Here is a 24477-nt window from a genome sequence, read left to right on the forward strand (position 1 = left end):
TCACGTTAGCACTCCTTATTTTTCAGTGTAGAGTGTTACTTATATAGTATTGGATAGCTTGCCAAGTGAAATACTTGAGCAGTGTATGCAGTGGGCTATCATAGCACAACTCAAGGGATGAGCAGAGACTTAATAAGGTTAAACTAATTATTAAATGCATGTCTTATGCTCCCCCAACACACCATAAATAGATTCTTTGATTAAAATTTTGTTAGGCAGTTGCTTCTGTGGTGTTTTTATTTCTCCTTTTTTTTTTTTTGTTGTTGTTTTATATTTTTATTTTTCAGTCTAAAGGGTTACAACTGAAGGGCAAGGAGAAAATAAAAATATATGGACCACAAACAGTGGGTATAGCATTTAAAGTGGACACAGTTAGACTGGGAAAATAGTTTGATGTTTCTAATTTGGAGAATATATTATAATACACTAGTGAACAACACTGTTGTTTTGATCTGTTTCCATGAAGGTAAATTGTCATTGTGGATGAACTTGCACATTTTTCAAAGCTAACATGTTGCCAAACATTGTAATGTCCGTAAAATGTGTGTGTAAACCTTTTTTTTTTTTTTTTTTTTTTTTTTTTTTCTGGAGTCAGCACAGGTCTAAAACTTTTAACTGCACCTACATGTGGTCTAATTGAAGAGGTCTGCTCTGGGCAGTGCCTAGACGGTTCAGTTGTACTGCAGAAGGAATAACCATACTATACGGTTAACCATTTAGGCAAAACAAGTTTCTACAATGAATTCATTTAAATCATCTGGAAGAATCAGGAAGAATAAGGACATTATGCTTGTTATTTTTTGAACTCTGCTGTTCCTAATGCAGTTACACATTAAGATTTGCTTGGTTTGCTTTTGACCTTTACATAAGGGTTTTTAGTACTAATTTGAAGACTGGGTGTCAGTTATTTACTTTGTATTAAGATCTTGAGTATTTTTTAATATTTGTGCTTAATTTCCTCTACATTTTGAAAAATTGAACTTGAAACCATTTTGCTGATATTGATATATGCACTTGACCACAAGACATTTTAAGTATTACCTGCTGTAGCTACTTCATGTGGTTATTCAGTTTTATTTTTTTTGTTTTACATATTCACAGGCAGGACCACATGCTGTGTAGTTTCTAGTCAACACATCACTGTTTCAGGAAACAGCTAAGTTAATGTAAAAGAGCAATGCATGGCTCTGGAGCTTTAAACTTCACAATTTAATAGAAGAGGCTTCACTGAAGATGCTGTCCTACTGTTTAGTTCTAAATCTGGTCTGTAAAAAATTGACTGAGGAGTCCTACCTCTGGATTACTGGCAGTGGGGCTTAACAGCCTTTTCTGTTTCATGTACCTGTGGCTCTCTTCTTCAGTTGCCCGCTGTCATGAGTAGGTCAGAAAACTATTTGTGTCTTGCCTTAGGATGATAGGTCCTAAAAGGATAAATTTAAATATATGCATTGATATCATTTATGTTTTTCAGGTGTTTGAAGAAACGGGGTTTGACATAAAAGATTACATCAGTAAAGAAGAATACATTGAGCTGCGAATTAATGATCAGTTAGCACGGCTCTACATCATTCCAGGAGTTCCCAAGAATACAAAATTCAACCCCAAAACCAGGAGGGAAATTCGGGTATGTTAACTTGTTTAGTTTTGTGGATACCTGATTGTGGAGGTTGGCTTTTAAAGCTAATAGTCTGTGAAATAATGAAACCAACAAACATGATGAATTCTTGAAATACTAATTACAAATAGTGTTTTGTCACTGTAGAGTCTTGTCATGTTGTTGCAACTCTAATGGAAAGACTGATTCTTAACAATCTCTGGCATCTCCATTCGTCACGAAAACAACATTAGTACATGCAGTCAAACTGGAATTCCCTCCATCTTCTTTCTTAGGTAGTCTATGTGCTAATTATTTCATGGTATTCCTACTTTATTATTTTTATTATTATTATTCTATAACAAAACCTGAAACTTGTACAGCAAACTTCATTCCCTGATTTCTGATAATTTTTGAGCTAGTATTGGTAGTCTGGTTTTGATTTTAAATATAAGCAGCAAGAATACTAGTGTCTTGGAAAATTATTTGAAGCCACTACCATTATTTACTGCATCTGGTGTGTAGTGAGTTTTTTGTTTGCTTGTTTACTGAAATTCATATTCAGAATTTAGTTGCTGGATGATATATTTCATGTTTTAGTTATGTCTTGGAATGTGTATGAGGTGTACCATCCATTACTCTGTAGCTGCTGTCAGAAGAACAACCCCATCATTAGTTAACAATTTGTAGAAAAAAACTTGCAGTATCATAATAAGCCTTTCATTGTAATTTTTTAATTAAGCATAGTAAGTTTGAAATGTGTTTGTAATGTATTTTCTGCAGCAACAACAGTGGTTTATTTTGATTTTATTTTTCATTTTTCTAGAATATTGAGTGGTTTTCCATTGACAAATTGCCATGCCACAGGAATGACATGACCCCCAAGTCCAAGCTAGGTCTGGCACCTAACAAATTTTTTATGGCCATTCCTTTCATCAGGTATGTTCAAGATGAAGCAAATGCTAGGCCAGTGCCTTTCAGAAAACTTTTAATTCTTTAGATTTGTTTTAGCAAATAGATCATATTGAACTTCTGCTCACTTACCAGGCCACTGAGGGAATGGATTTCCCGAAGGAATGGAGATTCCTCAGAGAGTGACAATGGTGTTTCATCTACAGTGAGCACACCCGCTAAGCCCAATTCGGAAAAAGCTAGGTAAGAACCAGGTCAGTTTAACATCTCTATATCCTTTCTGCAAAATGTTGGTCATATGAAGCCAATCGTCCTTTCTCTGAATATTTCTATCCTAGTAATAGAGTTGGCTAATTATAAATAAATAATTACAGGTGTATCTTACAGGCCTGTGAACAGGATGAAAACTTAATAATTAGCGTCATGACGTGCTTTTTGGAAAATTCTTCAGTGTGATAGAACTGACAGAATTCCTTGAGTCCAGTGTATGGGATTACCCTCCCTTTTTGGTTCATCTAAGCTAGAAGTAGTAGAGCAAATTTTAAAACCTGGACTCACAAAAAGAAGGCTTTACTCCAGTAATTCAGATCAGGTTAGCACCAACGCTCATTAAAAATGATGACGTGAGACTAGCTTGCTGTCTGTGCAGAACATAAGCTTCCTACCAGCAGTCAAAACAATGCAGTATGAATGCAGTGATCTTTGTTACAGCTTGTACTCTAGGTTACTTAAACTTGTCTTCCAGATTACTCTCAAAATGCAGAAAGTTCTTCATTTCAGTTCTGCTACCAATAGCTCTTAAGTTGTTTTTTAACCTCTGTTTTCATGTACTAGATCCAAACCTCGCAGTAGTCAGCAGGTGCTCACAGATGGCACAGGAGAGCAGTGCATGAAGCCAAAACAAACACAAAAGCCATGCAATCATCCTGAAACGTCTGAAGTGTTAAAAACAAAGGTAGGTTGTTTCTTAGGCAAAAGTATGTGTCTGGACTATTTAAGACCAATGTCTTTGTTCATAAGTGTTCCTCCCTGGAATTGAAATACTGAATTTTAACACTATAGTATGCAAATTAGAACATTAAAATAAAATTCTAGGGGGTTTCTCAGATTGTTTGCTTGCTACTGACAGTAGAGGTGGTGGGTGTCAGGTGGTAGTTGCGTTATGTCAGTTTTAGCTGATAAATAGCGATTGTCAACAAACAATTTTTGATGCTGCCATTTAAACTCTTCCTTCTACTACCTTTTGGACATAATAGCAGAGTCAGAACTTGAGGAGCAATGGCAGAAAGCAGAATCAAGACACTGCCACACAGAAGAAGAGAACAAATGGAGTCCACAGTCAACCAGCAAAGCAAAACCACACCTTGGTAAGAAAAACCTAGTGGCTATCTCATTAACAAGTTCCAGTAGTGCTTAAGAAATTTACAGGCAGAAGTCCTGCTGAGAGAAACTGCTTATTGCTTGAAAATATATTTTAACAAAATACTTAGTAAGTGTCTGTGGGAGTATGACATTTCTTACCTTAGAGCATACAGATCTATAGACGATGCATCCTTCCTTTAAAGTTTGCATTTTGGAACCAAGGCTTATTGTTGAAAATAGCAGCCATGTCGGCAGACAGTTCTCTGCAGCTTTCCAGGTTCCAGCCTACCACAGGATGCCATAATAAGTCAATGTAGGACATGTCTGACATGTTTATGTTTTGTAAACAGTTTTGTCCTACAACAGTTTGATACAAAGTGTTAATGCTTATATGTTAATGTTTATTATCTCTCTCCTCAACAGCAAAAAACAATGAGATACAGACTTGCCTTGATCTCATATAATTTTTAATCAAATACTGGAATTACACTTAGTCAGTTGCAGCATGACATTCTTGGTTTATTACCTTTCCCTTGCACCAACTAAATATCCTTGTCCCCAAAGTTTTGCTGGATGGGAGAAGGTTCACTGAGAAACCTGTTTTACAACATCATTTTGATTTTTCCCCCCACTATTCTTTATGGCTCTCTCAGTCTGTGTTGTTGGCTTTTGTGCAGCATTGAGCTGCATGCACTGTTCTCCATGCAGATCAGCCTGCTTTAATTTTTCTAGATTACTGGCTTTAAGATAGATTCTTCTCATTCTGGGTTGCAGTTTCTACCTTCTTTCTGTTTTTCTTGTAAAAGTGCTGAAAATGTAACTACTTTCGTCCTGTTGATTTTTCATTCTTTTCATAGCAAGAAACAGTTAACTGCTTTTAGGTCTACAAGTAGAAGAAAGAAAAGCCAAGGAATTGACTGGCCAGAAATTTGGCTGTGTAGAAAAACGTGTAATAATGGAAATCTGTAGGATCTTGATGGAAACAAATGGAACTGTTAATACTCTACTGTGCAGGTTCTTTACAGACTTTGCTAAACACTTATGTGGTGTTTCATTTGCATTTTCATGATTGCCAGTCCTTTGAAGTTTAAAGACTTCACGTCCCAGTGATAACATTTTAATGCTGTTTGGAGGCCTGGGACTCTTAATTTGCATAGTGCAAAGGACAATACTTTTCTCTGTATTTGTGTTCGTAGAGCAGCATACCTAAGGCTAATTCTTTTCCCTGGAGAATTCTAATTTTGCATCCCTAATACATGCTAATCTAAGTGGCGGTGGCTGCCTGCTTGCAAATACACACCCCTTGTGTTTTGAGAAAAGCAGATTGAAGAACAGGCTTATGCATATGCAACTTCAAGTCCATACCATCATGCTGCAAGACCTTTGGGGCTTACAGTATTTAGAAAACAGTCATTTTTTTTTTTATTTAAAAGCTTGCATTTTAAGAATGATCGGTCAGTTGCTACAAGATTGCAATGTTTCTGAAAGACTTGTGGATTTGATGCATACTAAAGTAATGAATTCATCCTGAATTACAAGTAAAACGATTCACACAGGCGGTGTATCAAATCAAATATATCACACCTCTTAGCTAACACTTAAGCTATACTTCCAAGAAAGGGATTTTTTTTTTTAAATTAAGAGTAATACGTGTTTTTTCTCTTAACCAGAAATGTGAAAAAAAGCTTCATCCAAGAAGACTTCAAGATAACTTTGAAACAGGTGAGTATACTCTGAATTTCCATCCAAAGTCATAGAATCATAGAGCCATTTTAGTGTGGAAAAGACACGTAAAGATCCTTAAGATCATTACATCCAACCATGACCAGACACTGACAAGTCTACCACTAAACCATTACCTTAAGCACCACATCCATGCCTCTTAAATACCTCCAGAGATCACAGAATCAGAGAATTGTAGGGGTTGGAAGGGTCCTCAAGAGATCATTGGGTCCACCCCCCCTGCCAAACAAGGTTCTGTAGAGCAGGTTTCCAGGTAGGTGTACAGACGGACCTTGAATATCTCCAGAGGAGACTCCACAACCTCCCTGGGCAGCCTGTCCCGGTGCAGATTTATGCACTGAAGTTGTGTATTAAAAGCTGAAAGCACTGACTAATGATGGTTGCGGTTCCTTCCTTGTATATCAATCCAAGTGCTGTAAAGCCGTATTTTTCTAAGGAAGTCTGAGTTCCTCTTTATTTGGTTAACTTAATGTGATGCAATCATGTCGGTTTTACAGTTCTTCTAATTGTGAAAATTCCCAGATTACACTGTGTTGCTGGGTGAAGAGTACCTAAAGACTAGTTTAGGAAAGTAGCATCTCAGTTGACAGTATGCTGTTACTTAAATGTTGGTTGAAGGCTTTCTGTCCTGCTAACAATAAGCTGCAGTCAATACAGGGCTACTTCGGAGTGCTTACACAGTGCTTTACTTCTGCTCAGAAAATAGGGCCACATTTCTTTCCTTTACATCATGATATACATTGCAAAGCAGTAACCTGTGGGTAAAACTGGCTCTTGAAAGTGCCCCCAAGTTGCTGTGACTTTAAGATTTGTTCTAGCCACTAGATGACTTGTAAGTATGGCTGTTTGATACACCTTTTTCTGTTTGTGACCATGGAAACAGACTTTTTCGTAAATACTAATTAAATGCGCATTACAGGTACAGCCTTGTATTGTCATTGATTCTTTCACTGATAACTAGACATCTAAAATTTGTTCCATTTTTTTTTTTTTTTTTTTTTTTTTTTTTTCCCTCTGTAAACAGATGCAGCACATGAGATGTGTTCTTCCAGTGAAGACCCGGTGGCAGAAAACGTAGAGGGGAACTCTGTGGCATGCAATGGCAATTACAAATTTGCTTTCTCATCAAGAGCTTTCTTGAGTTTCAAGTTTGACCATGATGCCATAATGAAATGTTTTGACCCCTGAGTTTATTATGAACAAAGATCAGACTTGCCTATAGCAATTGCGGGGGGTTCTTATCCAGCCTTACTCTTTCTCAGGAGTTTTTTTTTGTTGTTGTTGTCGTTGCTGTTTTTTCTTTATTTTATTATTTGTTTTTAAATGCAATGCAGGGACTGACTGGTGGTTTGGAAGGGTTTGTTCTCTTTGTAGTACGGGAGTGGCATAGTCAAGTGTTGCACTTTAAATGCAGTATAGCCTTTGTCCACAAAAGTACCTTTCCAGTGTTCAGTTAACTTGTTCCTAGCTGTGCATTAGAGGGCATTCTTTTTTCCTCATTTTTTTTTAACTTGCTGTGTGTTTTTTAGATTGTCATTGACATTGACTTTTTTGTACTGTTGGAGTATACCAGCTTGCTAAACTTTTAACTGCTCTGATATAAATTATTGGACTTGTTAGTCATTATTTTATAGTACATTGCAATATTATGACAGTGGCAATGAAGCTGATTCTCAGAGGACTCCTCTCTCTGTCCCAGTAATTTTGAAACCATAAGTTGCACATTTCAAACCTAGCCTCAGTCTGTCATCCTTTCTTTTTCCTGGTGGCTTGCCCACAATATCTTCCCTCGCACTGAAAGTCAATTTCTGTTGGCTGGCAATCAGTAGTACTTGAGTCAAATTTATAGCATGACTTCTTCTGTACCTACTCTGCCTCTGTTTCCTGTAAGGATACACAAACTGGGCAGAGCTTAGCCTTTCAAAGTGTCTAGCTTCAACTCATGCACTGTCCCCAGCTGGGTAAAAAGAAGTTGAGAAAGTGTTGTGTTATCCCAGTTGTAGCTGCTTTCGAAAAGAAAAGCTCAAACTTCGTTTGTGGGAAGTTACTCATGTAGAATTTATGCTGAATGTAAATAAGCCTCTGTAGATCTTGCCAGGAGGAAAGCAGGTGCATGGATAATAGAATCATTGTGTGACACTAAAAGGCTTAATCAGGCTTGCAATAACTATTCTAAGGATGTCCAGTATTGTATTCTGTGCTGTTGTCCTCGGTTCTCTTGTGTAGTGTATGCTCTGTATATAGTCGTATTGAATTGCACTTGCAGTTAGCATTTAAATGATGTAGCCTCAGTCTTTTGGAGCTACAACGCTTTCTTAGTAAAAATATCAAAGATCTGAAGAAAAATAAAATCGTAACAGTGGAGGTGATGAACTGTTAACTGTTACATCACCGTCATGATTCCAGTTAGGGTGTTTCGAACACAAGCTTTGCAGTTGAGAGAAATGCACTGAACTCACTTGTTACAGCAGCTTGTGGTGCCAAGCATAGTGTCCCAGACTTAAGAATTGATTCTTCTCTAAAATAAAGGTGAGCAATTGGTAACTTCCTAGTTGAATGAACTAGGCCTTCCTCTCTCGTTCAGAGTGTATGCTCATGCACTGAGTCTTTATGCAACTCATGTGGCATCCAAAAACACAATCCTGGTCTTCCTTCAACTTCCCTACTTCATCTATTACCTAGTGGTTTTCCTCAGAAATAGCTTTAGAACTATCTTCTGCTTTGTTTACCTGCCTGACACCAGGTGATTTGGGACTCTAATGCTGTAATGCTTTTGGCAGAAGGAACCCTGGACTTCTGTATGAGTTAACAGGAGAAACAGACTGCAGCATTTCCTCCTTTTGGAGGACGAGAGTCCTGAGGGCCTTGTCTTTCAAGACCAAATCATGAAATAACTCAATCTAGCTTTGTCTCACCTTGTTTAAAAAAAAAAAAAAAAAAAAAAATCCAAAGGATGTAGAAAGCAGTAAATGGGTAAATAGCAGTAGTTGAGAAGGTGGGATAATGCTGGAGGATGTTATGTTACTCAGCTTCAGGTGAAAAATAACCTTTAGTTACTTTTCTAGTGCAAATAGTTGATTTCCCAGCAAAAGTGCCTTTACTCACAGTGAGGCAGAAGTTTGTATTCATATCATGAGGCTGCTACTGCCTGTGGAGTTAGCAAGACTCTCCTAAGGCATGATTCAATATCAGGCTGCGGGAATCTTTAATAAGTAGGTTGACTTAAAATATATATATATATATATATAAAAAAAAGAAAAAAAAAATCAGTTATTTCATTTAGTGCTCTGTGAAATAAGGGGAATGCTGATGAAACAGTGAACTTCTGTTGTCACAGACAGAGGGAAGTCTTTAAAATGAAGCAAGCATGTCCTGCGAGCAGGAGATGCTGACTGCCCTCTGTGTTCACTGGGTCGTTTTTGTCGTAGTGACAGCTCGGTGCAGTGTAAGAGAAGCTGGTTGCTTTGTGAAGCAGCCCAAAGTGGGGCTCATTCATGTCATGATCTTAGTAAATCTAGCCTTAATGTGAGTTGCGGATAAATGTGATAAATATGCAATAACTTTTACTTCCTTGTATAAGGGTACTGTTCCTTGTAGCAGCATTGCTTTTCTGCTTCCTCAGTAAGGTTGCTAAAACAACAGGAGTGCGGCAGCATGTGACCTACCCTTTGGTTTCCATCATGCCCCGCACTGTGAACACTTTGGATTGTTTACTATTACTAGTTCATGTTCTTATTTCGCCATCATTTTATAATTAAGTATATTTTCAAGTTTAGAAGTATACAGTTTACATTAGTTTCTGTAAAACAGTGAAGAAATTACAAGTGAGGTATAGATTTCAGTGAGTTTTTATTTCCTGGGAACTAGACACAGAAAAATGAGTAACTGTTTGCATGTCAGACTCAAGCTCATGTCAAGATACTTGAAAATTAAACATTACTCCATTTATGCTTAGGGCTAAAGCAATTCAGAATGCTTGCCTAGAAGGGGTTATTCAGAGTATGATTGGTCACTCAGTGTTCTTGAAATTAAAGAAGACATGGAATTAACCAAACTTTTAACTAAAACAAAACAAAACAAAACAAACAAACACCTTTGGGTACCGGGAATGAATCTAGTACTAGTTTGCAGTTTCTAGAATGACATAAATTCCATGTTCATTGTGAAATTTCAGCCATCTCTCCTTTGCAGAGTGGTTTGAACTTTGACTGAAGAGTGATTTGCCTAATTGAATTAATTATGTCCTGTGCTGAAATACTAACTTCAACTCCTTGATGCACATGCATGCTTTTTAAAGTATCTGTGTCTTGTGTAGTTTGAAGTCAGGAAATAGCAGTGTTGAGAAGAGGGTAAATAGCTTTATTTACTGCACAATCAAAGTATTTCTTTTTTATACAATGTAAATTTCTTAGACCAAACTTGCAAAATTGCTTGTAATAGAGTTCTGGGCCTAGTCATTGTTTCAGGCTTCTGTGCTGTGCTCCAACCTTCCTGATGTGATTTAGTGAATTGAGAACAATGCTTACAGTTTCTTCCTTCACCTACTTGCAGCTGTAATTTATGGAACAGTTGCTTTTGAAAACAAGGCAGGATTCGGGTTTGGCTGTTCCTAACAGACTTGCTCTCAGATTGGAAATTATTTTTTCCAACCCTTACTCGCTGTAGTAGGTTTGCTTTTAACGATTTGCAGTGTATAGCAGCACTCGTGTCATTCTGGTGTAAAGAGCAAGAGCCTACATTAAGAACCCAAGCTCCAGTAAATACCCTGTGGTACAAAATGGTCTTGCTGCTCCACGGGTGACTGGCTTTCCAGTTGTTGGGTCAGTGAGCCATTTAATTCTCAGCTACCTGTTTGCTGTTTGTTTTTCACAAATTCTGAGCAACAGAACTTTTTTTTTTTTTTTTTTTTCCCAGAGGTAAAGTCAGGTGCCTTCATCTTTTAAATAAGGAAGTTAAACTGTAAACTTGTTCGGAAGTTCAAGACTATTGAGAGCTGGTAGAATAGCCTCTCTTGTTGATTTAGAAGCAGTTTATTTACAGGAATTTGAGCTTGCACTGTTACTGTTAAAGGGTCTGGTGCTTATACATGACTTCATACTAATTTCAGATTGCTTTTGTTATTACAATATGTCAGCTTTTGAAGCAACCAAAATTATTTAAGATGTGGTAAATTTCTACTAAATGAAGGTGCTTTAACAGTAAATGAGGCTTGGCGATGTCACTACTCTTGCATAGTAGGTTTCTGTCCTTATGCATTTATAGCAATAGTCTAGGTCAGGAATGAAAGAAGTAGGCTAAATGCTCGTACTTGCACTGTTCTCCATACTGTACATAAGCACTGATAGATACAGTAGTACTCGTGCTGTGTGTGCATTTCACTGTTTCAAGTAGGTTGTGAACTTATAAGCAAGACAACTTTTGTAGCAATTACGTTGGCCATATTCAAAATCATGCAAGATAAAATGTCTTGGATTAGTCAGAGTACATGAAAAATGAATGCTTGGGTTGTAACGTGTCTTTTCATTGAAAGTGTTAGGTTAAACTAGACCAACTGTACAGGTTCCACCTTGCAGGAACACCTGTCTTCAAACAGCTCTCAGCTGTGGACTGCTGGGAAGGAAGTGTAAGAGCCTTCAATTCATCCCTCAGTACTCGGGTGGCGGGAAGCGTGTCTTTCTGTAATCGTCAGGAATTTTCAGGGTACAGAATGCTTAAAATTGAAAAGGTCCGCCCTGAAATGTATGGAAAATACTGATGAGTATTTTATCATTCTTAAGCATTTACATTGTTTAGCAGAAGAACTAGCTTTTGATTTGTTCGGTGCCCTGAAGAAAGTGATTACACCCCATGGGGTGTAAATCATTGTAAAACAAGGCATCGATAGCTTTTTAAGAATATAGCTCCTAGAGACTCAATTCTCTATTACACACCTCTCACTGAGAAAAATTTACTTTGCAAGGTTTTTTAAGCATGTTTGAGTAAAATTTTTAAACTAAGGAGATGAACCATTTATTCTTACTGTTGGGTACGTATTTTTGTTATGCAGGAAAGGTTTGTAACATTGCATGAGTAGGCGCTCTCAGCAAATAACTTCTCAAGCCTATACTTAAAACAGGATCCTTAAGTAACTTTACCATGTCTGCATGGCATTGCAGTATGTGGAAGCAGTACTTCAACTGTGAGGAGCAGTCTAGCTGGGTTTGCAAGGCACTTTAACATGAGAAACAAACAAAACAAAACAGACCCCACAGAGCTAGGCGGGGTTTTGTTGGTTAGTTTTGGCGTAATGCTGAATCCTTGTACGTGTTCTAGGACCTAGGCTGACTCAGGAACCGCTGCCCAAAGAAAACTTTTCTGTGCAGCATTGCATGCCTTGCAGAAAAACAGGGAGCCAGTGTTTTATTAATATGGCTCATGCATGATGGGTTATGTCTTCCTCCTGTTTCTTCTAAGCGCAAAGACTTACTCTGTTTTCCTCACTGGTATGTAAGTGGCATATCAGTGCCAAGTGTAAAGTACTTACAGCTAGTTGTGAGTTGAACCTATGTAAAGATTTTATCCAATTTCCATTATGTTGTCTTGAAGAGGGCTTGTATTGGTCAGCTCTTCAATTTTAGCAAATAAAATCAGTAACTACCTGTAACAAATGTTGTATTGATGATTGTGATTTAATTGTTATTCAATGATTTGGAAACTGAAGCACACCAGTAAAAAGGCTATGACTAAATTGACAGTTTCTTCTATAATGTAATTTTTCTCTAAAATTAAATGATTTTGTGTATAAACTTAAGTTTGAACATGAGTGTTACTGATCAGTGTGAATTGTGAAATCTGTCCTGTTTATTCCTTCACTGTAGAATGTTTAAACTAATATTGCCTTAAACAAATTAGCAGCACTGACCTTTCTATGTGCCAGTTAAAAGCATTATCATTTCCAGAACTATTTCTAAAGGTGGATGAGGGGCACATCAAACACAGGGGGTAGCAAACATGTTTGTTTAAGTGTTAGATGTACTGAAGAAAGGAAGTACACGAATTTCAATCACTGCTTTTAAAGTATTTATGAAGTAGCGTATTTTTTTGGTTCACATAATTTAATTTGTCGTTAGAAGGTTTCATTTGTGCCCTTCTATTTCTGTAAAGTGTTCCTTGACATAGGCAGCTCCTGGCAAGTACGCTAAGATCAGATCTCCAGTGAGCTCTTTCAAACTTTTCACGTCCCCGTTGCGGGAACACTGCTGGCCGTGCCATACATCTCCCTCGGTCGCCTTCTCTCAGGGAAGGTGACTGCGGTACCTCCTCCCGGAGCCCCTGAGCAGCAAGGGACACAGTACGGTAAAGCAACCCCCAAGGAAAAGAAACAGCATTAGAAATTTATTCAGAATATAAGAACATTTGTAAAATAAGTATTATAAATGTCTCTGTATAAATAAATGCAGTTTTTACAATTCTATATCAAATAAACACAAAATAGCTATTTTACAGCGGCTAGGAGACTAAAAAGCAGCAACACATTTAAAGCTAATTGAAGAGGGTGAGAAGGATCTAAAATTACAATGTATGGTACAGTATTAAATGAGAAAGTCCTAATAGAAACAGAAGAACAATACTGACAATGCAAACTTACTCACATGTGCTTCGCAACAGCTAACAGTACATTCAAGCTGGTGAAGATTTATATGTTCAATCAGAAGAAAAGTACTGAACACACTGAAATACAAAATTTCATGCACTCTGGCAATTTAGAAAGTAAAAAAAAAGACACCCTAAGATGAATTAATTGAGTGAACAACTTCGGTGGGTCTTGCCAAGAGAATCTATTTCCCTTGCTGTGCACGATTATTCTGCAACAGTTAAGTGAGTGAAGTTGCTGTGATTTGCACCAGTGGTGTACAGGCCACACACATCTGGCTCTAGGCTGGTGTACTTGTGTTTCCAACAGGTGCCAGGCAGTGACAGGAATGTGTGTTTTGGTATTTAGTCCCAGGACTGGTGACATTTCGACCAGTACACTGGAACTAGAGCCACTGGTGATGTGAATCAGTTCCCACCACACCAGTAGAGCTTCCGCCACTTCCCTATTGGCCTTTTCCAGCATGCCAACAAATAAAGGGGGGGTGGGGCGAGTAGCTCTTTGCTCAGAGTAACTTGTTTGGGCAAGTAACAGCTGCTGCTGGGGCTGAATGGCACTGGCCTTTTTTTCTGGGAGTCCTATGGGAAGAAAGGGAAAGTGACTTACGTGTGGTTATCATTTGTAAATTATTCTAGAACACTTTTGGAGCACGGTGGGTGTGGGACGTACATGGAGAATGCAGTGAACCAGCATTCAGTTGTGCAGAACCTGCAAATCATGAGGCCTTAGAAAGACACTGAGGGGCACTGCAACTTCCCATGCGTCTAACCGAGGGGCAGTTATGCTTTCCTAGTGCACACCCTTTCTATAAAGAGAGGTTTCAGTTCAAATGCTTTAAGTTTTATCGTGTTCTGTGCACTTAACAGCTTCTTCAGGTACCACGGAATAGAAAAAATGGAGCCTGGGGAAAGGCGGTGTAAGAGCAGTTTCTAGCTGTCGTAAGTGACAGGCATTTCACAGTGACAGTGTGAGACGACGTCACGTTAGACGGGTGCTTTAGATGCAAGAGGACAGAAGCGTAAGTGCACTTCTGCCACGGGAACAGGTCCACTGCTCTTCAGAACGCTTCTTCAGAAACAAGCGTGGTCAGCTGCTGAAACATGGCAAAAACTCACATTCCTGTTGGTGAGAAACTCGTTGACCAAGAAGAGAAACACCACGGACGTTTAGCAAAACCAGAGTGACAATAAGAAATCAATGTATTTATTCCCTCAACAGTAGGGTCTCAAAAATTTCCATTTGCATTATAAATTAAGTACAATTCACTTGACAAAAAAGACTGACCAAAATCAACCCCAAGGCATCACCACCAACTTAATTTTGAAATCAGCATTGTTTTAATGTGCTATTGCAATCAATCACGTATGATGCTGGCTTTGTAGCTGATGTGTCAGACTCTAGAAAAGTATGAAATAGTTAGTACCCTAAGGAAAGAAGAGAACGGCAGCAACAGTAGAACAGCATAGAAGTTTCCTTCCACATGCTTTCGGAATTTTCTGGTCTTACGTGTCAGTAAGTGAAATAAGACGTCAGCAATGAAATCCAGAAGTCGTGAACACAAACTGCTTCAGGGCCAGTTGTAACCAACCGCTGACAACAATGCCGCATTCTTAACACAAATTCTCACAACTGTTTGGCTGCCTGGCCTTAACCTCTACTAGACAAAACCAGTTCAAGTCCTCTAAAAATATTTTGTTTGTACTAGAAATTGTAGGACTAAATGAGAGACGTTATCATAATTCTAAATACACTATAATAAAACTTGAGATGCAACTCAGCAGGTAAAGCAAAAACGATAGACAGCTCCTCAAGTCGGGTTCACTGGAGAGAACACAGCTTGAAAAATGCGAACTAGAGGAGTAACAGCAACAGGCTAACAGGGTTAACGGACTCCAGTTCGGCTAAACTAGAACCAGACTTAAACATGGAAATCGTTTTACGCACTCAGTCAAGAAGAACTAATCTCTGTCTGAAACAGGTTCTAGGGCAGTCTCCATCTGCTCCCTAGAGAAACCAACCTGATCCCCATGCTGCACTTGACATTCGTTGCCATAATAGGCCAGTATTTTTCCATTCACTCACTTTGATAACACATTAACATGATGTGACTTAAACAAAACAACAGTAAAACTAACAAAAGTTAACCTTACAAAGCTGCATGAAGACATCATTCACATTCTGCTTGTGGCTGTATATCCATACACCTACACATTTATAGTTTCGTGCATATTTATTCAGTACTAAACAGGTACATTCCTAGTAAGTACCTTTTTTGGTCACAAGTGTAAAAAGATGACGTTCTACTTCGTGATTGTAGAAGGATGTACTAAAGGCTCTGTAAGTAACAGAGATGGCCCAGCCTCTTAAAGAAAACCGTGGCTATAATGCACTGACATGATAACTCAATTTTCACAAAATAACCACAAGCACCATGCAAGATAAATACCAGGAGATGGCCTGTGATTTCTTAACCACCCTTGGCACAGACAGTCTACCTGGCATGGTAAAACTTAGAGCCTCTAGACCTCTCGCAGACGACTCCTAGGAAATGTACCATCCTTTGAAGAGATGCAATTAGTTGATTAGTTGTGTTTTGTTTTCCCTCCCCAAATCAACAGCAGTTTTCCTACCTGATCTGCACTGGGAGCAACAGTACTGCAGCTGTGGTGCCCAGAGCAAACCGGCCTGCTGGCTCCGTGCTCTGCAGCTGCCTGCCCGGCTCCTTGCCCACAGCAGCGAGTTTGGAGGATGCAAAACGCAGCTGTGTGCGGAGGGACTTGGGAGTCAGCAAAACTCAAACTATCTCCGACCTGCCCAAACTAAAATCTATTAACATGAAGCATTTTGTTACGTGACACTGTCATCCGTAGGACATAAAATGGAGAAGAACATGTATAAGTATAGACATAATGACAATGTACATAATCATAGCACGATAATTCAGGCACTGCCATTTTACATTATTAAACAGTCCTTAGTTAATGTTTAGATTATCCCCATAACTCCTGGCTGGACAGCTGAGATCTAAGAGATGGTGCTAAACTGTGTGGACAGTCAGGTATTCTAGCATACAAGCAACCTAAAAGCCAGCCTCCAAAAGAAAGAAATTTGTAATGGCACTATGCATCTTTGAAAAAGACGCACTTAAAGTGAAGTTTCATTGGTGTGCGGTCTTGAGTTCTCTTCTTCTAGTAAAGCTATTCTTTGTTTCAGCATCCTTACTTGCGTTTCATGCCTCTCCACCATGGCCATCATTTGCGATTCCAGTTTCTTCAGCTTATTTTGATGCTTTTTCTTTGCTTTTTCATAAGCTGCTACCAAGTTGCTGTTAGAAACAAATACAAGGTCATTCAAAAAAGCTTGCTCACAGCAACTGAAAACAAAACAAAACATAACCTAACCTAGCCTAAAAAAAAAAACAAAAAACAAAAAATGAACAACAAAACAAAACAAAAAAAACCAACAAAACAATAAACACCCTACCACCTTCAGGGAACTACAGAATTTGATACTGATTCTCTTCCTAAAACTGATGTAGCCTTAAAACTCACTTGATCCAAACCTCACTGATCCAGATCTGGATCAATCTTGATCTGCTAACCTCTGTACCATTTTTGGTTAAGCACACATTCTTCCCAGTTACTGAAAACATCCTTAAACATGGTTCAAAATGCTGGCTAATGGGTGCTTGTGATGACCGCGCAGAGCACTGAGACTCAGTGTGCTTCACGTTAAACATGTAATGCTTTACAGAAGGATTCTCGTGTGGCCAGAACCCCCTTACAAAAACCCAGCACCGAGTAAGCAGGCACATTTAAAAACTAACATGATGTCTGTGGCATCTTGCGCTAATTTATCAGCTGCTAAGTATCGTGTATGCCTCCACCTTGATTCAGCAGAGAAGCGTGAGGTGGGTGCTCTTCCTTACCATAAGGGCCTTCTCTACTAAACGTAATTTACTAATGAAAATTACACTGTGGACTTGCAGGAAAGGCAGGTACAGTCCATCATATTTGCAGTTCATCCAGACCTGCTGACTAAGCCGTGTAAGTGCGACTATTGAACCCAGTTTATTAATAAGGAGGCCGTAACCAGAGAAAAAGAAGCAAATTTAAACAAAATAACAAATTCATATATCTGACTAAATGGAAGAATTTAGTTTTTTGTTTGTTTTAATGTTAATAAATTTACTAGTAACTCAGTTAAGATTAACCTATTTATTTTCCCCACTCTGCTTCTGGCTATGTAGTTTTCAGCATCCTACAAGGGACGCTTTTATCTCCCCCACGTCTAACCTTTAGTTTTCAACTTGTGTGAATGCAAGCATCTAGAAACTGGGCATTATGGCAGGGGGAAGAGTACAGTGTGTTATGAGAACATGGCAAAAAAAAAATCAATGGTCCATCCATCTGCTGGAAGATCCTTTACCTGTTTGCCCTCTTCAGGTCATTGACGAATTCTGCAGACTGCTGATGTCTGATTTCACTGCTCTTTGTGAGTCTCTCCAAAGCACTCACTAGCTCTTGCACTCTAGCTTTCAGTTTCTTCTCCCTGGATCAGGAGAAAAAGAGAGAGAAAACTACTTTCAAAACAGAAATAACACTTCAGCTTACAAAAGCATGAGTGGTAATCAAGTTTCTTACTATGTTGTTCAGCCTTCCCACAGGCTGAAAATATTTTCTTTAACACTACCTAGGCAATGCAGGAGGCAATTCTTCTGTTAAACTTCTCCAAAGACTGATTTTACACAATTCACCATTTTAGAATATAGGCTCAGAGGTGCGGCAGACAAAAGAGAAAACAAGCTTCTCTGTTGGATCATGTCCCTCTATGTACCAAATCACACCAATAAACAACCACAAAGATAGTTTTATTTAAGTATGCCTGAAGCATGCCACCTTCTACGTCTTGAATTAGGTAACAAAGGAAGCTATGAAGAGAAATCAAGCATGGTGTAATCGCATAGGAGTTGTAATAAAAATTAGAAGAATTACCCTTAAATGTAATTTACTGAATCTCTTTTCATTTAGAAAATACTACAGATGGGGAGCAATCCCACTGATTTCAGTTGCGATCTCCAATTTACCCGAGAAATCTAAATGACACTCCCTATTACAGGAGATCACTGGGTTCTTCAGGATCCAGCAAGTCCAGTCCATTATGGCAGCAGGAAACAGAGAAAGATGAGAACAAGAGAGGGGAGAATATACAGAAAAGGGCAAGCACAAGAAATACAAAACAAAGAGCACAGGCACCTTCTTCTACCAGCTACTCTCATTCAAACAAACTACGGTAGCAACGTTTAAAATACCAATACAACATCATTAATTACCATCACTTAAAATGCCTACACATTACTAACTGGAAACTAATTATAAGAAGTGTGCCAAGATGGAAGCAAAATATAAAATATCCTATCTCTACTAGCAAAAGAAAATGTGAACAGCGCAGAAGTCCTAGGGAGGGGTCAGTGCAGACGCGTGGGGTTCGAGCTGGCTGTAAAAGCTTCCCTGGGCAGGTGGGATGAGGCAGGAGCTTCCTCCCGCGGAGCTCCCCGATACAGAGCTGGGGTCTGGCTGCCCACACGTGTTTTGGCACAGACCTGTGGCCTCCCCACCTCTTCTCCTGGGTGCTGGTGCAGAGACCAAGGAGCCTTTCTCTGAAACTTGCCCTCAGGGTGTAGGCAGCCCACTGAAAAACTCCGATTAAAAGAGGAAAAAGAAGGGTGGGGGGAGAGGGGCAAGGGAGGGGAACGACAATGACAAGAGAGATGGGGTAAACTGGGAGGAAAGCTAGACTGTGTGACGCCAAACTTTACACCTGGGAACTTTGTGCGCAAGGGGACATCCATCTGCGCTTTGCTGCCCTGAGCGCTTCGCAGCGATTTGCTGTTTCCCTCCTGTTTTGTGTTGTTTTGTTTTGTTTTTTGCACTGCTGCTCAGTGAGAAAACCGGGTTTCATCTCAGTAACACGGCGACCGCAGGTGCCGGAGCAGCCCCGCGGCCGGGCAGCGCAGTGCCGGGTGCGGCCGTGCCGGGGCAGCCTCGCAGCGCTCGGGGCCAGCCGCCGTCCGCCGCCCCCGCAACAGCAACAGAGCGGCTTTGACACGGGGAGCCGGGGAAATATCCCTGCCTCGCCGGCCGAATTAAAGGGAGGCCTTGTTGGTGAGGAGCCATCAGTAGTCGTGACACGTCCCTGCCCCGCAGGAACACGCAATTTTCAAACGACTCCGTCTTTTTCCTCCGGGGCTGGAAGCTCACCGCCCCCCACCCCCATTATAAATTTCGTGTCTTTGCGTTGTATCTCGGCTGGTATCGGCGCCGTCTGCACTGGAAATTTGTGCTCTGCAACGAAAACAGGAACCGAACAAATCCAGCCTTCACTTGTGGCGTAAGACACACCAGAGATCAGGCCCAGCAGAGGTCTCTGCTGCTCGCCCACGTCTGCGTGGCACGCGGTACCACGAGGACTGGGTGCACTCGCAGCCGGGGGCTCTGGTGCCCTGCACTGCGACCTGGTGTGTGCAGCAACGGGAAGCACACACTTGGATGGGGAGAGAAGGAAACTAAAATCGTTGTTAGTCGATGCAACGTGACGTGTGAGAGGCGTAGCTGTGAGAACACCCTGCGCAGTCCCGTGGGAAACGGCCCCGCAGAGCCCCGGTGTGCTGCTTGTAGCTCGGGTCTGCAACAACCTCCTGTAACCAACGCTGCGTGGAAAAGGAACACAATGGAAAGACCTGGAGGAGCTTTTCTCGCACGGTGAAGTTCGGCTGCTCCTTACGGAGGCAGGAGAGCAGCCTGCCTGTTCCTGCACCCCCGCCTGCCAGCCCCAGCCCATGGGGCTAGTTCAGGGGCCGGGTCTGAACCACCCAGCTACACAGTGACAGAGGGCAGAGCTTCAAACCTGGGCGCCTCACAGGCAGATTTACCCTGCTGGGACACACGTGCCCCCTGAGAGGCAGTGGCAGGACCCAGACAGACCCGCTGCCTGCTCTCGAGGCCAGTGGGAAGGGCACTTGCTCGCCTGTGCTCTCACCTTGCTCTCAGGGAAGGCAACAGGCAGCTTGGCTGCGTGCACTGAAATGCCCCAAAATCTTGCACAAACAAGGCATAGGGATTTACTGCTATGCCTACTGCTCCTGATTTAAAACATGACTGTCCAAATATTTTTACTTAAAGTGTCATTTCACAGCAGAAATATCACCTCGCTAGAGAGACACAGCAGCAACAGCAAAGGCGCAGTAAATAATTTGTTTTATCCTGGAAAATGGGGATGCCTATATACCTGCTCAGTGGCTGTTACTCGCATAAACACTTGAGGTTTTTTCCCAGAGGGCTGTGCCTTCTATTTTAGTAGCAGATTAGAGACCTCGGAGCTGGACCTCTCTAGTGGGTCTGCAAATGCCCTGTCCTTCATAAAAATCCATGCCCCATAATGCCAACTCTTCTCACTTCTCTTCATTTCTAACACTAATTAGTTCTGTTTGGACAGAGAATTGTCCTTAATTGTGTCTTTCTAGAGCTGATGCTCCAGTCTGGCAGCAAAAGCTAGCGATAATGAATCCTGAGGTGCTCTTTTGTATTCCTTCAGCGCATTACAGTTAGCTGTCTTCATGGGATTTCTAGCACCACTTCACTGTCCTGATTGCTATTGTAAATCAGTAGGATATGAAGAATCAGCCTCTACAGGCTTAATAAAACAGCATATTTTAAAACAATAGCCTTAGTCATAGGCAGCATCTCTCCAGGATGAGGCAGTGTCAGACCTGTGAAGCAGGGCAGGAGCTGCATTTGGTGTGCCTGCCAGGCTGGGGAGCAAGGCAGGGAAGCAGCCTGCACGCCAACCCCATACCTCACGCTGCTTTCCTGCCCCTGGGCTGTGAACACAAGAGGACGGATCCTGGCTGTACTTTAAGAGAGGAGAGAAGGAGAGGCAAATATTTTTAGGAGAACACTACTGCTGTGTGATCCCCCAACTCACAAGTTAACTGGCCTGCAGAATCAGCCCTGCTTTCTCTCACCAGCTCCCCTTGCCCCGGGCTGCTGCCCCGGAGGAGCAGGAAGCACGGCCTCAGGCTCCCAGCAGGGGCAACAGGCTGGTGACCTGACAGCACGGGTCCCTTCACCCCCAGCACAGGGACTTCACTGCAGGGCACTCGAGAAGTCAGCGAGGGAAATCCCTGGCTACAGCTTCCAAGGAAAAACTCAGAATAAATGTCTTCGGAGGCCTAGAGCCTACTCTGACATGCACCACAACCAGTATGCTGAGTAAATGTGCCGCATGCTGGTAACAAAGACTTTTGTTTTACATTTTCACAATCAAAACATTCAGTGGACAGTTGTTAAATGGTTTTCAAGGGCTTTTTGTTTCAGGCTGGTTTCAATAGAAAGGCGAGCTGACAGGGCCTTGCATTTTCTCTGGTTTCAAGGCTACCGCTGCACAGGAGGTGGAAGCCTGCCAGAGCCACGCAGGAAATTATACAACACAGGGCACATTTCCGTCAGTTTGGCCTCCATACAATGACACCATGTATGGACCAGGGAAATGTAAGCGAGATCCTGAGTACCCTGTATTTTCCCTCCTGTCTGGGCTTTTTGAGACATGTTTGGGTTTTATATGCCAGAAACCTTCCCAGGCAGATTTTCCTGCCCTTGCTCATCTCATCCAGAATTCCCCGATGTTGCAAACAGGAAGCTGCTCTCCCCTGGCATGCAGAAAGATGATTTTCCTGCCCTTGGCTTGGAGTGTACCCAGCTAACTCCCCTCCCGGTGAAAGCACCAGCTATCACCCCTCTGCCCTGGCATCAGGAGCACCTGTAGCTCTTGCCAAACGCGGCGCAGAAGAGGAATAACAAGCTCTCCCTGTGTCAGGAGGTAAGGCAGAGGAGTCAGGGGCATTCGGGGCCAATGATCCTACTTCTTGACACCCCTAGGAGCAGCCTTTCCCCACAGAAGCACTGCCTGTGACGAGCACAGCCCCCAGCCCCTGGCAGGGGAGCACCTTCTGCAGGGCCCCTGGCCAGGAGCCCGCTCTGAAGGGCAGGCCCGCTCCCTCACTTCCCCCTCTGCCTTTTCCAGCTGGACAGGGTGACCCGTAATTGTTTCTAGGCATTCGGCTCCTCTTTTCTCAGGAGATCACGACTGGACCTTCGAAAGGAATGCAGATAAATTCCTCTCCTTTCATCAGCAGTTAGGTTTCCTCAGATGTTAGTTTAAACTAACATCTGATGTCAGACATGCATGCAGGACCCTCAAGCCAATGTGAACGCATGCTTCCCTCTTGGTTTGTGTTGGCCTGCTAAGGAAAGCAACTAATATGTAACACATTGTTGGTGCTGTTAGGAAGCAACAGAACAACACTGTGCAGATACCAGAGGAGTGTTCAAACTGCCCTCTCCACATGCCGTGCCTTCCTGCCTCACCCCTGGGCCCTGGCAGACCCGAGATCACCCGTGCTGCCTGCTGCCCGTGCAGAAGCACCCTGCAGACGGTGGGTGCTTTAAAACACGCTTTGCTGGCATTTTTTTGCTGCTTTTATTTTTTGTCAGGTGCTTACAGTGGGTCTCAGGAGCCAGCGGGTACCAGGCGAGGTGCGGTCCTGGTTAAAAACAGAGCAGCAGCAGAAAGAGAGGACGGGCCTGGGGGAGGCAGCAGCGTGCCTGCCGCGCTCCAGCCCCCCGCTGTCTCTGCCAGCCCAGCCTGGAGGCTTTCCAGGCCTGGAGCTATTTGGAGCTCCCCGACAATGGTATCGGAGCACACAGCAGCTGAGATAACCACTCAGTGGTAGGGAGAACTACTTATTCCATGTCAATAACACAGAGAAAGACAAATGACAGTTATCTGTGATGCACGCAGCAATAATAGCTACCCGGGGCGCTTCAGAGGAGCCTGTCTCTGGTATCACCGTGAGTCATTTCTCTTCTTGCAGGAGCCCTCCCAGTGGGGCTCTCGGGGGGAATTTCCGTGGGCACGCCGGGCCCCTGAGCCCTTCAGGCAGCCAGGGGAAACCACAGCAGGAGGCTGCACAGTCATAAAGCAGACAGATCCCTGAAATTTGCAGTGACTGCAACCCATGCCGTGTCTGGCTTTCAAACGTTTCACAGTTCCGCATCTCCCCATTTAGTGGGCGTGCAGTGAGAGCCTAGGAATAGGCAAATACATATATATTAAAAAAAAAGCAGCAGGTAATGCACTGGAGAAGCTTATCAGTAGCTCCTCCACAGACCTCCCCATCCCTTCCCTTTTATCCACTGAAGGCTCACGCTGTACTTTGGAAAAGAAAGAGGATTTTACTGCCTCAATTGTTAAGAGTCGTTTTCAATCTGCATTATTACAATAGGATGTGTTTTAGCTGTTCCTCTTTTCACTTCCAAGAGCTGGACTCGCTGATAGCCAAGATGAGCCCGAATTTCAGAGACGCTTCCACCTACCACTGGATCCTGCTGCCACGAAAACAAGGGTGGCCCCTGCAAACTCCGACAGACGCCGTGCCGGGACACAGTCACAGCCGAGCTTTGGCGCGGCTTGCTGTTGAATTGGTTGCTCTCCCGAAACAAGAAGGTTGGTGCAACACAGGGCTGGGGTCTTTGTAAGGACATGAGGAGCTAGAACAGCGCTGTGTCTCGGTGGAGCACACAGAAGCCACTGCAGGAAGGCAAATTTTCTGTGTCCCACTGGAAATACCTGTGGTTTCCAGTTCCAGAGAGGCAGTGCAACAGTTCTGTGGGGGGAGGAAGGGGAAGAGAGAAACCTGTTTGCCAGTCCTGCTGATGGCTCCCCCTTTCCCTTTGCATGGTGACTTTCCAATTAACAGCATCACTTAACAGCTTCTCTGGGTCAGAAGTCATCAGGGATGGTGAATGTACTGCTTGTTGTGCTGCCAGATGGGAAGTCACCCTTTTGCGAGGTAGACACTGAAACACATCGAGACTGAGGTAATTCGTGTGACCCTGCACAGCCCTCAGAGATCATCACTTTGTGCCCACTGATCACCCAGCTGGGGTCTGAACAGCCACGCTGGCAATAGCGTGTCTTGTCTGCCATGACTGTCACCTCCCTTCCCGCCCAGATATCCTAAAAATCTTTAAACACGTACATAAAATACAACCCTGTGCAGGAAGAAAAGCTACCAGCAACTGGCAATGCAATGTGAGGCTACAGCTACAGCATTCCTACCAAGGCTTGGGGAGAGGGAGAAGTTTCAGCCTTGCCAGCTTGGCCATTTTTCACA

At 42.1% G+C, this 24477-nt stretch overlaps 2 protein-coding genes across 7 annotated transcripts in view; one reads left to right on the forward strand and one right to left on the reverse strand.

Moving 5' to 3' along the window:
• The window catches only part of DCP2 (decapping mRNA 2), a 33603-nt gene extending 24744 nt beyond the window's left edge, over positions 1–8859 (forward strand). Inside the window, exons 5-11 of one of the 2 annotated variants that reach the window (XM_032205663.1) lie at positions 1472–1624; positions 2421–2533; positions 2642–2749; positions 3341–3461; positions 3763–3873; positions 5539–5590; positions 6636–8859. In XM_032205663.1, coding sequence (XP_032061554.1) covers positions 1472–1624; positions 2421–2533; positions 2642–2749; positions 3341–3461; positions 3763–3873; positions 5539–5590; positions 6636–6799 — 822 coding nt within the window. In that variant the 3' untranslated portion in view covers positions 6800–8859. The remainder of the gene's footprint in view (positions 1–1471; positions 1625–2420; positions 2534–2641; positions 2750–3340; positions 3462–3762; positions 3874–5538; positions 5591–6635) is intronic. The other variant, XM_032205665.1, reaches the window with a different exon arrangement.
• Positions 8860–12972: 4113 nt separating this feature from the next.
• Positions 12973–24477, reverse strand: part of MCC (MCC regulator of WNT signaling pathway) — a 209939-nt gene continuing 198434 nt past the window's right edge. For all 5 annotated transcript variants that reach the window (XM_032205497.1, XM_032205498.1, XM_032205499.1 and 2 more), the window contains 2 exons: positions 17673–17795; positions 12973–16569 (listed from right to left, as the gene is read on the reverse strand). In XM_032205497.1, the coding sequence (XP_032061388.1) occupies positions 16389–16569; positions 17673–17795 (304 nt within the window). In that variant the 3' untranslated portion in view covers positions 12973–16388. The remainder of the gene's footprint in view (positions 16570–17672; positions 17796–24477) is intronic.

The sequence above is a fragment of the Aythya fuligula genome, chromosome Z, assembly GCF_009819795.1.
Source record: "Aythya fuligula isolate bAytFul2 chromosome Z, bAytFul2.pri, whole genome shotgun sequence".
NCBI classification, from domain to species: Eukaryota; Metazoa; Chordata; class Aves; order Anseriformes; family Anatidae; genus Aythya; species Aythya fuligula.